This window comes from Rhopalosiphum maidis, chromosome 4, assembly GCF_003676215.2.
Source record: "Rhopalosiphum maidis isolate BTI-1 chromosome 4, ASM367621v3, whole genome shotgun sequence".
Lineage (NCBI taxonomy): Eukaryota > Metazoa > Arthropoda > Insecta > Hemiptera > Aphididae > Rhopalosiphum > Rhopalosiphum maidis.
In genome coordinates this window covers 18,362,201-18,377,824 of record NC_040880.1, presented here as the reverse complement: position 1 = coordinate 18,377,824, position 15,624 = coordinate 18,362,201, and the positions used below count along the sequence as shown (strand labels likewise).

Here is a 15,624-nt window from a genome sequence, read left to right as displayed (position 1 = left end):
AGGTAATAGTGTAATGCTGGTGATAGCTAGAGTAAGTCATATTACTTATATTAGTAATATTGTATAAAGAGATACTTTTTGGTTATTTTATGAATTTTGATCTACATGATGTATGATACAATTTTCGTCCGTGCGTAAGTAAAAGGCTTGAAAAATGAAAAACGAGATTTCTCATTAGTTTTACTTATAACTATCAAAAATACATAAGCATATTTGTCACATAAATGTTGACGAAATTCGTCTAAATCACGAAAATATGGTAGGTAATTATTTTGTTGCAGGTAGTTAAAAATACATAAAACGTTAATCAAAACATCTAAACCATGGAAATTTAATTCAAGAATATTCTAACTTTTTAAATTTTAATTAAAAAAAAAATAATAAATTTAGCGTAAAGCTATCTACATTTTTATGAGTAATGATTGAAGTTCAAATTTTGACATCAATGGATAGTCACATGTGTATAATAGTAATTTATAATAGTTAATTATTATTTTGTTGTAATTACAAAAAAACTTCGATCAATAACTAATAAAACATAGATATTACTTTTACTCACATTTTTATATTATAAATTCCTTTTCGTAATGACATTTAAAAAATATTTAAATTAATTTTATGCTATTTGTTGAGATTTGAAGTAATTAATTTAAAACATAATTTCTATAAATGCTGATAAAAATTGTTATGCTATGTCAAAATACTTAAAAATTTAATACTATTATTACTATTTATTATTTTAGTTGTTCGAACAGCAATCTAAAGATAAATAAGTACATAGGTATTATAATACACGTTACTTTTATACAGTGTATAATTAATAGTTATATTATGTTCATAATTTTAAGGCCTAACATCAAATCCTAAATATTGTGTTTACAAAATTAAATGATATGATGATATACAAAAACATAAAAAAATATTACCACTTCTCCTTTTCCATAAAAAAAAATCCTAGATTTCCGGCGCTGGCGTATTATGTTATTAAACAAAAGTTGAGGCTCTTAGCACTGACGATTTAAAATACGTATACATAGGTACAATGTAATATTTTTAAAGTTGTGAATGCAGTTTACAAATAAAGTAGGTTGTAGATATTTATGCAGGTTAGTGAGGTTAGGTATTTACTATATTAATATTATAAACTTATTATTTAATTTATGAAAAACTAAAAATAAACTTATGGTTTAGTACAATAGTACCTATATGTATATATATATAGGTAATATTTAAATGGTTTATTAAGATTTAACAAGTAGTAACTAGTAAGTAATTTAAATAATTAATACAAAAATTTACTTAAGTTATATAATTGTATTTATAATCAATGTTATATCAATTGCCAACTGGTAAAAAGCCAGCAATCGAATAGTTTATATTAGCCACGTGTGATTTATTTTAAAATGTTTAATAGTGTTTAAGTGTTAAGTAGGAACTACTCTTTTTAATGAGTAGCTATTTATGTTGCATGCGTTTAATTCAGAACAAAAATTAGTTGGTACCTACCTAATATTTAAAATACTATTAAGAGAAAAATTCTACAATAATTTATAATATTGACTATAATATGCCTATCAAAATTATAGAAATCTAATCTATCCAGGCTAGTATACTAATTACTATTAATATTTTATTTTTATAACGTTTAATAATTTAAATAAAATATATTTTTATTAAATTATATATTTATGTTCAGACAAACATATAATGTATATATATGAGCAATGAACAGCTTCTATAGCTCTACCTATATTAATTAATTCTATTTATACGTATTCACTATTCATAAAACGTAATATTATTATTTTCAATTGTTACAAATTGATATATTATAATTGTAATCTGTAACTATCTACAATCACCATAAACTATTACTAGATGATAGATATTATTGTGATTTGAGAATCATTCGTGGGTGTGGTATGATTTTTAATCATTTAAAATTATGGTTATTCTTTAATTTTATTTTAAAATCAAATTTTCTATTGTTTTACTTATATGGCTACGATTTACTATATAATCTCTAAGAAATAAACATTTGATTCAAAATTATTATATTAAATTTTATTATTACTTTATTAAATTCATATATTTGAACGTGTATCTATACTCTATAGGTAGTTTAATAGTGTTATATTGTTATACTAATAAAGTAATAATTAATAACTACTTTTCTAGAAAAATGAGTGTTAGACACTGACGAGTTATGTTTCAAAGGAACCAACATTTTAAATTTAAAGGTATTAAGTATTAAAATTAAACATAATCTAAATTGTGTCGTGTAAGTGTGTGTATAGTAATTATATAGTAAGTTATAAGTGAACTTACTAAACAGTGTGTATATTATAATAAATTAATAACAGTGTGAATAGACAGAAAATGAATGTATAGTAGGTAAGGAGTAAGGACGTAAGGTATAAACTGTAGAAATAGTAGATCACACCAGCAAGATTCATTTCAATAAAGCGCTATACAAATATTATTATTTTTTTTTTCGTAGCAGGTATTTTGCCATAAATATTTTTCCAATTTAAATAATTAGCCTAGTGCTCCGATATTTCTGAAAATATATTTAAATTAATTGTGAATTTTACATAATAACAATTTTCATATATACTTTTAAATTATTTTTTTTAGTTTAGTTATTATTAAGAGGCCACAACAGTACAACACCCACATGTGTTGGTATTTTACGATTATTAAGTTTTTAAGTGAGTTATGAGCAATTTTAATTTAGGCTATGTTATATACGCATAACTTGCTAAAAAATTAAGCTATCATAAAAAACCATTATACAAACACTGATAATTTTCTTACCACCAAGTTTCATAATAGGTCGATTCATTCTAATTTTTAAACTGATGGAGCTAAACGTGATCTGCTGAGCGTAAATTTGCTACTATGTTATGTACTTGTAAGACGGAGACAACTCAGACAACACTTGCGGGTATGACAACCTCTTAAGAGAATTCAACAAAAAAAGTGAAAAATTAATTTTATATCATACTTTACAACGAATTCAAAATTGTTTTCAGAAGTTCCCGATTATTAAGATAATCGGTATTCGGTAAATTTGGAATAAGATAGATAATAGACCTACTTTTGACAAAAAACAGGATCGAATAATCTTAAAATAATCAGCTTATGCATAGTTATATATTATGTAAATGGTGTATGATTAAAATATTTCGTATAATTATATTATAGGTTAATGTTTAAACTTTAACCTTTAAACAAGCATAATCAAATATGTTTATAATATTTTAATTACAGTATAGTATTATTACGTAATTATTATAAGCATATAATCTAAATTGTAATTTAGATTCCATCATAAGTTGAAAAAAATACGTATACATATAAGTTATTTGTCACGTTTAATATATATATATATATAGAGAGAGAGATTTATAATATTGAACTATAGTCAATATTTAACAATATATTTTAATATATAATAATATACTATATACATATACTATACTATTATAGTTGTGTGTACATTGGTGTTTAGGAATACAATTTAATATTAATCATAAAATTTACCCAATCTATGGAATTGACAATTGTTTTTCCTCAGTATAATAATATAATGTATTAATATAAATAATATATACACCTATATATATATATATATTATAAGCTTATAAGGATTATGTACTTATTACATTTGAACATTTATTAAATTTAAATCCATAGCAGCTTACAGATACTTTGGGAAATAGAGATATCCCACTATGTAAAAATAAAAGTGTAGCTACAGAATAAAAAATAGCACATTTATATGCAATATTAATATACACTATAGTAATATTTTAAACAAATTTAACAATAAATAAAAATGATTACGTAGTAGAGAAAAATAGTATAAATCATAATGACAATATCTAACTATATGTAATTATAAAACAATTCACTCAATTCAGTAGTTTTAAAGTTGAAAGTATATATTGCTATAGGCAATAGCCATATTATAGGCGAGGCCGTCGCCAACACTTCTCTCTGTTATACGCCTAGATAGATATGTACATTATAGGTCTAACCTAACCTGACGACTGACACCTATAGTAAATATTGAAGCTGTGAGTAGGTTTGGTACAGAATTTAAAATTGTAATTAAGTTTAGGTAGGTCGTTGTTAGGTATGTATAATCTATGTGTACAATATATTATAATATGTGTGATCATCGTCCATTGAGTGTTCGAGTATATCGTTAAATCTTAAACATGTTTGTTGTCTTAAACTCGAATTATTATAAGAGGTACCAAACCTATACCTAACCTTGATGGAGGGGACATGCCACAAGTCATAATTTATCATTATTTAGGTGTATAATATTACACGGTTAAAACTTACAATATGATGCGTGAGTCACGAATCCCGAATAAATTAATAACACATTATACATAATACCATATTATATTATACATAGATATTTAGACAATATTATATCGTGTTAAGTACCAAGTTTGTAGTGTATTAAACTATTAGCGTATGGTATTTATGGATCGTGATGAATCCGCGATGATGTAAATTCTATATATATTATTTTTATATTATTGTTATCACGATATGGGCAGTGTATGTTAGGCTAGCGCCACCTGTGGACGTCGCTGCCACCAGTGTATTATTATTGTTTTACTGATAAAGAACAAACTACTACAATATTATTATTCTCAGCAGCCAGCAGGTTATATGTGTTATAACGGCAGACGATACGGAACGGACTTCCCCGTCTAGCAACTGTGATAACGTATTGATCTATAGTCAGTACTCCGTAGTGTATGCATTCGTAATACTTGTATGCACGTCATCGTATATTCGAATATGATACCTTGGCGGTGGCGACTGGCAGATGGGCTTTTGCGAGGAGTCTCGTGCGATTTGGCAGTTTAAAGAATTCGCGTTCCGCTGAATAGCTTGGGACAACAAAACATTTATTATTATTTTTTATACAGTGGGACGACCGATTGTGCGATAGTAGGTACCTACTAATGAACTATTTACCTATTGCATTATGATGTGGAGGTGGCACAAATAATAATAATAATAATAATAATAATAATAGTAATATAATTAATTCTGGTGCGCCTTTCAAATTCAAAATTCAAATCGCGTTTTTGATTGTATCGGTTGGCGTATACCGTAATACTCATTAAAAGAAAAAAAAAAATAAACAAAAAATGTGAACTTTACTGCTATGTTGTCTATAGTTGTGTACACATTTCACTGGATATTTTTAGCTCCCAGATATCCATCAATGTATTGTGTAAGTGATGAATGTTATTACGATTCTTACACTAGCTGGTGTAATCAATGTTTTTAATTTTCGTCCAGTTAACGATGACTGATGGATATTGATCAATCTGTGAATGGGTGGTTTGAAAGGATAAGCTTGATACAGAGGAAAGCTGATCACTACAAGCTTCATCAAGATATTCTTTCGTGAGTACTACGTACATGTTTTTATTATAATACACATTTATCACTAGTTATATTTATGAAAACTGACAAGTACAATTTTGTCACAGATTGTTATTGGATAAGGACGGTTTTGATTTTTATATTAAATCTAAGGGAATTATTATCAGTGCACATACTTGCATATTACGCTGCCGCTGTCCACAATTTTACCATGAAGTTATAAAAAAAGTTGATGTTGCTAGTTTGCCATTATATTTATTAGAGCGCATTTCAGATTTTATCAAGTAAGTGATAAATTGTTACAGCATAACATACATCAATTAATTTGATGCTTTAAATTTCTGGTAATTGAATTATTCCACCTTTTTAAGACCAGTACTTAAAATAAATAAATAGTTATACTGTTGAAAGTATAAACTATCATTTAAAATAATTAACAAATGTAGGTAACTGCAATGTAGTACCTAATGTTATCATTTATTACATGCAAGTTGTCATGGTGACTAAGATAAAACTTAACTTTCACTTGGCTCATCTTCACTGAAGCACATAGTTGTAGTTCTCATTAGAAACAATTAACTTACACCTGTTGATTTCTTGTCATTTTTTTTTGTTTTTACTCTGATATTCATGTTTTATTTATTCATGACTCTCTCTTCCAAAAATATTTGTTTTATACTCCAAAAATGAGTATTCTCAAAGTTTTATCTAAAGGTATTGATAATATGAGATATATTGCTAAAATATGGTAGGCAACTAAGTAAGTCGTAAGTAATAAACATTTAATGTTAAATTTTTATCTAATATTTATATTATTAAATCATATTTTATTTATTTTTAGCAATTCAAAACTAATATATTAATTTTATTTATTATCTATTAAAATATCAAATTTCACTGTTTCAATAAATAAAAATATTTTGGTTAATATTTCATTCAAATGCAAATAATTAGGTTCAAAAATGACTTAAATAGTTTGATTTAAGTAATAAGATTAAGTTTATAAAAATGTTCTACTTGTGTAGGTGGATTAAAGGTGTGGTAATGTGCATTTTGCCCGTGATTTGTAAAATATAAGATCAGATTTTTTTCTAAATTATCCTTAAAATGTATTTATTTTTTTACATTATTGAAGTATTTCCATTATAAAATAATTTATCAATATTTCAAGCTTGTTTAAATTCACTAATCAATAAATATCATTAAAGTTTTTAATTTCTTATCAAAGGAATGAATTAGATGATCTGTATCTACTTAATATATATATACTATACAATATACATGTCTATACTTACAATTGACAATATCTTCTATAATAAAATACACTTTTTATTTAAGATTCATGTACAGGACATTTTTATGAGAAATTGGTGAATTTATTTATATATATATAGGGAATCTTAGTTTCATAAATTTGAACAATCTTTTTTTAACCTACTCAAACTCAAACTTGAATCTTATTCAAACCTTTATTATCAATCTTTAAAACATTTAACCATTTAAAATTTTAAAATATAATAGTAATGAGTAATGACATTGTGTATTTGATAAAAATAAATTAATCTGTCATATGTACTCAAATTATTTTAACTGTTTGAGACGTTTGAATTTAAATTTTCTTAAATTTGAAATTATTTAAAATTTGAGTCTTAAAAAAATTCATAATAAATAATAAAATAAACAGTTTATATTAATTATAATTTTTAGTAGTTATGTATGTACAATGTACATTGTACATATCTTATATGCGTGTTTATTACTGAATATTTATGTATAATCTGAATATTTTGGAAAATAAAAGTGTATCTAAATTTGATATAAAAATAATAAGGTATTTTAAATACATTTAATTGAGATACAAAATAATGTTTAAGAAAATATTTTGTTTATTTATAAATTAAAAGTTATATTATTGATTCATAATCAATTATTTCAGAATTCTACCTAAAATCAAGAATTAATCTCATCTCATAAGGGTGCAAGCGATATTTATATAGATTGTTAAACACCTATTTTAAATACCTAGGTAAGATATAGGCTGTATAAATATCACTTTTGTGAAAATATCGCATGTACCCCTTTGCATGATTTTATACATTGACCTGTCACCTTTAAATGATAAATTATTTTTTTTCATATATCACTTATTTAAAATTGATAATGGAATTTGATGTATAATACCTTGAGTTTCCTATTAAATTAACTATAATTTTATCTATTTTCTAATTATTACTAACATAAATATAAGAAATGTATTTATTGGTAGACTTTACAATTAATTTAAAGTTAAATTTTATAAAACTACTAAAACAGGCTTAGTACATAATCAAGTAACTTTATGAAACAAAAAATTTCTTGAAGCTTTTAAAAAATACTAAAAATGGTTACCTATTTAAAAATGAACAAACATGTATTTATACAAAATTGTATACTCATCATCTTGTATAATACTATCTTTTAGATGTAATAATAATTATTAATTATTTATGGTTGAGGACAATGGGCAGGCAAATCACACCTTTTAAAGAATCACAATGTTTACATACAATTTGCTTTTCATGGTTATCGTTTTTTTTTAACTAAATGTTTATTCTATATGTTTATTCAAGACTTAGTAATTTTGTATTTAATTATTTATTTTGTAGGTGTGTTTATTCTGAGAACAATGTCACTGTACTAGAAAAAAAATTAATTAAATCAATTAATGTTGACCATCCGAAAATAAAAAAACTTCCATCAATTGATTTATATGAGCCTAAAAGGATCTCATGTGATATAAATCCATTATATTATTCACTAGCACAGTATGATGATCTTTCTTCAAGTGAGTTTAGTGATTTTGAACAGTGTGCATATGATGGCATAGAATCAGTCATCTTAAACAAGGTGAATATTAGTAACTCTTCGTTTAACAGCATGGACATTAAATCAAATAATTCAATTGAATCTCATCAAGTTAAGTCTCAATCAAGTTGCTCTCATAAAGAGTCAAATGTGTTAGTTAATAAAGACAGTTTTATAGATGAAAATTCTGCACTCAATTTTAAAATTGATGGATTAGATATTGGCAACAAAGTTCAAATAGTAAACAATCTTAGCAATGAATTACAACATGATCTTATAAAAAAACCGAATAATGACATAAATAGTTTTTCAAATTTAGAACTTGCAAATGGATGCATTAATACGTTAGATTCACCAATTCATGGCCCAAATAATAAAGCAAATCAACCAATTATTGGAATTGTAAATAGTAATACCAAAGCCTGTAACCCTGATTCATCAATGATTGATAGTAAGAATTTAAATGATGAAAATATTTTACTTAATGATAAAACAAATAAAATGATTCAAGAAACTGATGATGATTTGGATGTTATATTGCCTAACAATTTTGAAACTTTTACCGTAATTAAAAAAAGCAATGAAACTGGAGATATTTTTTCTAAATGTAGTCATTTTGAAGATAGTATTATTAAAAGTAATCAAGATCAATTAAAAAGTGAATCAATTAATTTTCAGACATTCACCGTAATAAATGAAAATATAATAATTGATGATGACAATGAATTTCAAAAAGACATAGTTGTAAATAGTGAATCTTTTGATCCTGAAACTTCAAATGATTATAAAACATTTACTGTTGTTAATGGTATTAGTAGAACTCCTTTTCATACAGAACAACTGAGTAGTTCATCTAATTCACCTCTATTAAGCAGTAAAATATATGTAAATAATAATGACATTGATTTAGATGTATTACCCTCAACTCATACACTATCTCAATTTGATACCATTACATTATTACCACAGTCAAATAATGGCAACGAAGAAGACAATGTTTCAACAACTTTAAATAATGATAAAAAAGAGATTATTATGGCTAATTTTGATATTGATACAATAAAGAAAGAAAGCTGTGGAAATAATGAGTCATATAATCAAATTGATTTCAAAGCTGAGGAAAATATAAGAAATGATGTAATTAGTTGTTCAAATAATGTTGATATTAATGTAACATCAACTGAAAGTATTTTATGTACTAATATAAAACAATGTAGTGATGTTATACCTAGTACATTATGTACAGTTAGTGATAATTCTATATTCAATTTTATTTCTGAAGATAACAGTAGACAAAACAATTCAAATAACCAACATTTAGAAAAGCTAAAAAGTTCTGGTGAGTCTGATAGTACTCTTAGTTTACATCTTGACATTTTAGAGAATACCAAAGGAATGAATTCTCCTGATTCTTTAAATGAAGATGAAGTGTTTGGTCTGGAAGAAAAGCCTATTGTTTCTAATAAGCTAGAATTTGTACCTTTAGAAGCAACAAAAATAAAAGATAATAGAAGTCCACGTTTATCAAGAAAGTATATGGAATGTTCACCTGTTATATCAGCTAACGCTTATATTCCTGACATTGATGTGGACAAATCATCTGTCACGGAAGAAAATAGTGAACGAAAGAACTCAAGTTCATTTTTCATTGATTTTAATCAAGGTAAACCAAAAAATAAACCTAAACGTTTTGAAAATCTCACAAAGTCTTTAGATTCTAGTACAATTGCTAATAGCAAAGAAAAAATATTCTCTATGTTTATTGATTTTAACGAAGATTCTGAGTCTAGTGAATCATCATCTAAAGGTGTTAAACATCGTAAACCTCAAACACTTGCAGATCGCTTTGTTCGAATGCATAGTGAAGAGGCTTGTGCCAAAACTAATGATTGTGAAAATACAGTAACTCCTCCTCCAAGTCGAATGACATCAACTGTAGAAAATTCTTCTGCTGACATATCTGAATCATGTAAGAAACAAAGTGTGTTTATGTTTATTGAGAATGATTCACCTACCCCAGTCAAACGAAGATCATTACCTCAGAGCTCTAGACTTAAGTCTCAAAGAAATTCTTGGAATGTTGACAGTACAGTTGTTCATAAAACTCATCATAGAACTCATAGTGTAAATTTATCTGAAGAAAGTAATTTTGATGCCAGGATGACTCAGAGTCATATAGAAACAGGATCAAAAGACTTCAATAAACCTTCGGATTCATTTGATACTTTAGAATGTAATGTAAAAATTACTGTAAATGGTGCAAAAGATAGTGGAATTGGTTTAGTTGATTCTTTTGTTCGGCTATCTGACATGGATAAAACACCTTCTCAAGAAATTATTAATAGTTTATATAAGAGTGAGTCAAAATCTGAATCATTGAGACGAGATTTAAAAAATACAGAGTTAGGTAGATGTTTAAAACGAATGTTTCCATACTTAAAAAGTATTGAAGTTGAACGTATATTACTCTCTAAACCACCTCATGCCCTTGACAATAGAGAAGAAATTAAAACTGGTCTTGGACAAGATTTGCTTCGTATGTTTATAGAAGAAATTGGTGCTGATACAACAATTGACGTTAATGGAAGACGAATTAAAGCCCATAAATGTGTGTTAACTTCAAGATGCCAATATTTTGCTGCTATGTTCAGTGGTGGATGGGTACAGAGTGCTGGAAATGTATTATATTTGAAGGGGTAAAAAAAAAAAAGTTTGATTTTATTCTTATTATTTCATGTATTTTTTTAAATTTTAGTTTTTCTTATAATACCGTCCATTTAACATTACGATACATCTATAGTGGTGAGTGTGATTTCTCAGAGATAAAAAATGTGGCTGAATTATCCAAGTTGGCTGATATGTTGTGTCTTGAAGGATTAAAAGATAACATAATGTTATATTTAGCAGCAGAATACTGTCATTTTTTTAAAGAGGTTAATATTATGCTAATTAGTAGTTTTTGATAACTTTTAATTTATTATTGATATTATTAGGTTTGCGAGCGTTGTACTATTGGTATTCTCGAGTGCTTGACATTAAGTGTTGCTTATGGACTCGATGATCTTTACTTATCTTGTATAGTATGGATAAATGACAATTTTTCAGTGGTCTGGCCAACACACCATTTTGTTTCATTGCCACAAGATTTAAAAGTTAAATGTTTCAGACATAAAGTTGCCCATGTTGATGTAATATATTTATATTAAGTAGTTTGGTCAACAGAAATGTAATTCTCAACTACTTATTAAAATTATTTCTAAATTTATAATTTTAATAAATTATGTGTTTTTGTTGACCATCATATAATAATTGTATTTTATATGTATCATATTAATTTGTATTTAAATTTATTAGGATCTGAATGATGTATTGAGTGTAACAGAAGGCTGTGAAAAGATAAAAAAATCCTTACCAAATGATGAATGGACTAAAGAAATAATAGACTTAACTACAGACCTTTCAAATAGTATAATAAAATATTTGGCAAAACATTTTTATTCTACTATAACATCAAAATAGTAAGTCAGCTAAAATAAATCATAAATATGTCAATAAGTATAAGTTGTATAATTTAAATATGTATTTTTTGATAGTTTTAAACAAATGCTTGAAAGTGAAAACTTATTTGCCGATAGTTTTGCTACACATTTATTGGCATCTTGCAATTGCGCAAATAGAAATCAAATAAGACAAGCTTATGATCACTTGAATAAATCATCATCAAATAATTTTTGGGTAAAATTACAAGTTTTAATATGTTATAAAATCAATTTAAATTTGTTAAATGTATACAGAAAAATGTTGCCAAAAGTTTTATTATAATACTTTTGATAATTGTATGTGATTTTGTCTATAGTAAACTAATTAATAATGTATGAATATTTTTTTCTATACACTGTCTCAAATAAGAGTAACCTCAGGCCAATTTTTTTCTGGCTCTGTTAGACTACACTCATCCATTAAATCGGTTTTTATAGTTTGTTTTGATTTTAGACAATCAACTACAGCAAAAAAAAAAAAAAAAAAACTGAATTGTTTTAATCTTAGCAATATGAAAGCTAGACAGTTGTTAGAATAATACAATTGTGCTCCTGAGAGGATGGTATTTAACGTGTTTTAGCAACACCCATTAGCACCACTTGAGGTTACTCTTATTTGAGATAGATTTGATTATCTACTGTAGATATTATATGTGTATTTGTTACAAAGTTCTTTTATTATCTCGTTAGTGTTATAAAATTAATAGTTGAAAAAAATCAATTTGTACATTGGCCTTAAAATTAATAAGTTATTAATTATTTTTGCTAGTAAATAATTAATATAACTTTTGTCTTTGATATTTAAATATAAGGTAAAACAAGTATTTAAATTATTCACAAATTTACTATTTTGTTATATTACAAAGTGAAGATACTAATTAGTAATAATACTTAAAATATTAGTTATCATTCATTAAAAATAATCTAGGTAATTTTATATAGCTTTTAAATATTTATCCAATGTAAAAAATGTACATATTTTATAATATTGCTTATTATAAATTTTTAGCATACACAAGGAGACATTTTAGTGAATGCTATTATGGAGTTAATAGTTAAAGGTTTAGCTTCTGACTTCAGAAATGGTAAAGAAAGACAAGCAATGGGTAGTCTCCCAAATGATTATCGTATGTCTGAAGCTCTTGCTAAAAGAATCTCATTTGAGCTGGGTATATCTGGAATAGAATTAGCAGCAAATGGAACTCTGATAACATCAAGCCCTGTTAAAAAAATGACAAATAGTACTAGAACATTAAATAAAACACAAGAAAATAAAGTTAAACTAAAAACTGCTGTTGAAAATATTCCGTTAACAAAAGCTAAAACTCCAGGAAAATTTGCAGAGGTATTAGAAAAAAATTAATTCTTAATTATGTATTATATATTTTAAAATTATATCTATATCACATTTTATAATTATATAATAAATTAATTTCAGGTAAAATCACGGTATATGGAACCAAAACCACAACTGGCTACACCTACACCTCCAAAAGTGTTATCTGTTCATAAAGATTTACCTCGTGGCCGTCGTAATATGTCATCATCAACATCTCTGATCTCATCGCCTAGTGTTAGAAGCACTATGGCAAGTTCTAGGTTGTCTACTAATCGAATGGATAGTGGTTTGAAAACTAAAACATCATCTGAATTATCTCTATCTACTCCTAAAACAAAACCTAGGACTATGTTGCCAAAAACTGATCCTTTACCATCTAACAATCGTGCATCATCGATTGCAATAAAACAAATACCCAAAACTAGTAGAAAACCTATACAGAATATTGTAAGTATTAAAAAAACATCTAATGAGAAAATCATGAATGGAGTAAAAAAACAAACTATTATTCCAAAAACTAAAATGTTGCCAAATGGACATCCCACTATAGGTTCTAGATCAGGTACATTTTGTAAAGATGAGCCTACTGTTATACACAGTAAAGATATTACTAGTTGATTCTGTATTTTAGATTAATTGGTATTAAAAAATAAAATAAAAATATTATGGTTGATATTGCATATTATATAATAAAGTTGTAATTTTTTTCTATTTCAAATCTGATTGAGATACTTGTCTTTTTTTAATTTTACCAGGAGTAGAAATGTTTAATACTAATATTGTAATATTGTTCATTGCAATTCTACTATTATATCACCACTAAAATATATGCCCAATTACTTAATAACTGTACTAACGTAAATTTATGAATAATATTATTTGTAATATATTTATATGTTTATTGTTTCCTTCTTTTCTTTTTTTTGCACATAATATTTTTACTCATAATAATTATTATTGTTTGGATATGTTAAATATTGTACATATTTATTATTCATAAAAATATAATTTTTCATTTATCTCAAGTGAACAGTGTTTACTGTGCAATATATATATTTATAAACAGTTTAATAGATAAGTTAAAATACCTTTTAACTGTTTGTTTTTTAAGTTTCAATATACCCTCATCAATATAATACCAATATATTAATTGTAAACCTATATTAACCTCCCTAGTATAAAAATTATGATTGTAATTAGTTATAAAAACTATATTTTAAATATATATATATAGATATATTATTTTTTTCTTGTTAATTAAATCTTTTTGTTATGAAATATTTTTAACAATTTTATATTTAAATAATAAGATCCTAATGCTGTCTTTCTATGTTTTTAACTGTAAAAATTGCAATATTTTATATGGTACTTTTATTTTATAATGTGAACTAGTCATTGTGCCATTTATGATTTAAAGTTTTAAATTTTCATTTAATGTTTACTATATTTATTATTGTTTATTATTTATTTTTATATTTAATAGTTATTTAAGCACAGTTTGGTATTTATTAGTTAACTTATTTATGTTTGCAATTTATTAATAATTCTTTTGTAAATATTTTAATTTTAGTTTATCTTGTGCTTTGTCCGTCCAAATTCCAAAGATAGTATAAATAATTGTTATTTTATATGACTTGAAGCAGTTTTTTTAAGGATGATTTAAATACCATTTAACAATTGTGCAATCAAAAAAAAAATGTGCAATCTCATCATTGAAAGTGTTAAATTAATTGATTTTATTTTTGTGACTTTTGTAAATTATTTTGTTTTTAATCTCAATATCCTAAACGCAAAGATATCATATTATGTTAAAATAACTAAAGTATTGTATGTATAATTTATCTTTGTATTTTGCTTTAATTGTGCTTGAATTTAAAACATATACACTTATATATATTTTTTTAATTCAGCTTTAGTTTATACATAATATATTAAGTTATTATAAAAACTATTATTAATAATTTATGTTAATGATTAATAATATCAATCCTATTTAGTTGATCAAATCATTGTAGATTATGTGATAATAATAGAATCAACCATTTATAATTAAGCTCTCTATTTGGTTCAAATATATGTGTATATAAATTTAAGCTTTTATGTAACATTAAAGTTTTTTGTAATGTTACTGTAAGCATTTACAACTATCCTTATTATTGTTACCTATTATTTAGGTGGAAATATGTTTTGAAGTCCAATATTTGCTTTTTATAATAATTATGTTAAGCTCAATAAATATAATTATAAATATTAAGCTAATAAATTTATTCATACATATGTTTTAAATATTTTACTATTTATTTACTTCAATTATATATTAAAAATATCTTATAGAACTATATTTAAGAGTGTTAGAAGTATTCCAACATTAAGGAGTATAGTTAAGTTTGGTGAATATTAAACTTAAATAAAATTCTTGAGCAATAATAGATTTTACTCTAGTTGATTAATTATATCATACATTGAGTAATCGTCAAT

General features: G+C 25.0%; 1 protein-coding gene across 2 annotated transcripts; it reads left to right on the top strand.

Moving 5' to 3' along the window:
- Positions 1 to 4,719: 4,719 nt before the first annotated feature.
- On the top strand, positions 4,720 to 14,065 carry LOC113548192 (probable serine/threonine-protein kinase DDB_G0282963). 2 transcript variants are annotated; one of them, XM_026948938.1, is made up of 10 exons: positions 4,720 to 5,269; positions 5,338 to 5,445; positions 5,532 to 5,708; positions 8,070 to 10,964; positions 11,024 to 11,201; positions 11,262 to 11,456; positions 11,623 to 11,786; positions 11,862 to 12,003; positions 12,817 to 13,152; positions 13,246 to 14,065. In XM_026948938.1, the coding sequence occupies exons 2-10, from the start codon at positions 5,351 to 5,353 to the stop codon at positions 13,762 to 13,764; spliced, it is 4,701 nt and encodes a 1,566-aa protein (XP_026804739.1). In that variant the 5' UTR covers positions 4,720 to 5,269; positions 5,338 to 5,350; the 3' UTR covers positions 13,765 to 14,065. The 2 variants fall into 2 exon arrangements, with proteins under 2 accessions (XP_026804739.1, XP_026804740.1); XM_026948939.1 differs by lacking the exons at positions 4,720 to 5,269; positions 5,338 to 5,445; positions 5,532 to 5,708 and adding an exon at positions 5,835 to 6,191 and having other exon boundaries at positions 13,246 to 14,063.
- Positions 14,066 to 15,624: the final 1,559 nt, after the last annotated feature.

Bases quoted from the DNA above. Each gene is read 5' to 3' on its own strand.
- LOC113548192 (XM_026948938.1), top strand. From the start codon at position 5,351: ATGGATATTGATCAATCTGTGAATGGGTGGTTTGAAAGGATAAGCTTG. The intron at 10,965-11,023 runs GTAAAAAAAAAA...TTTAAATTTTAG, and splicing joins AATGTATTATATTTGAAGGG to TTTTTCTTATAATACCGTCC. The intron at 13,153-13,245 runs GTATTAGAAAAA...AATTAATTTCAG, and splicing joins CTCCAGGAAAATTTGCAGAG to GTAAAATCACGGTATATGGA.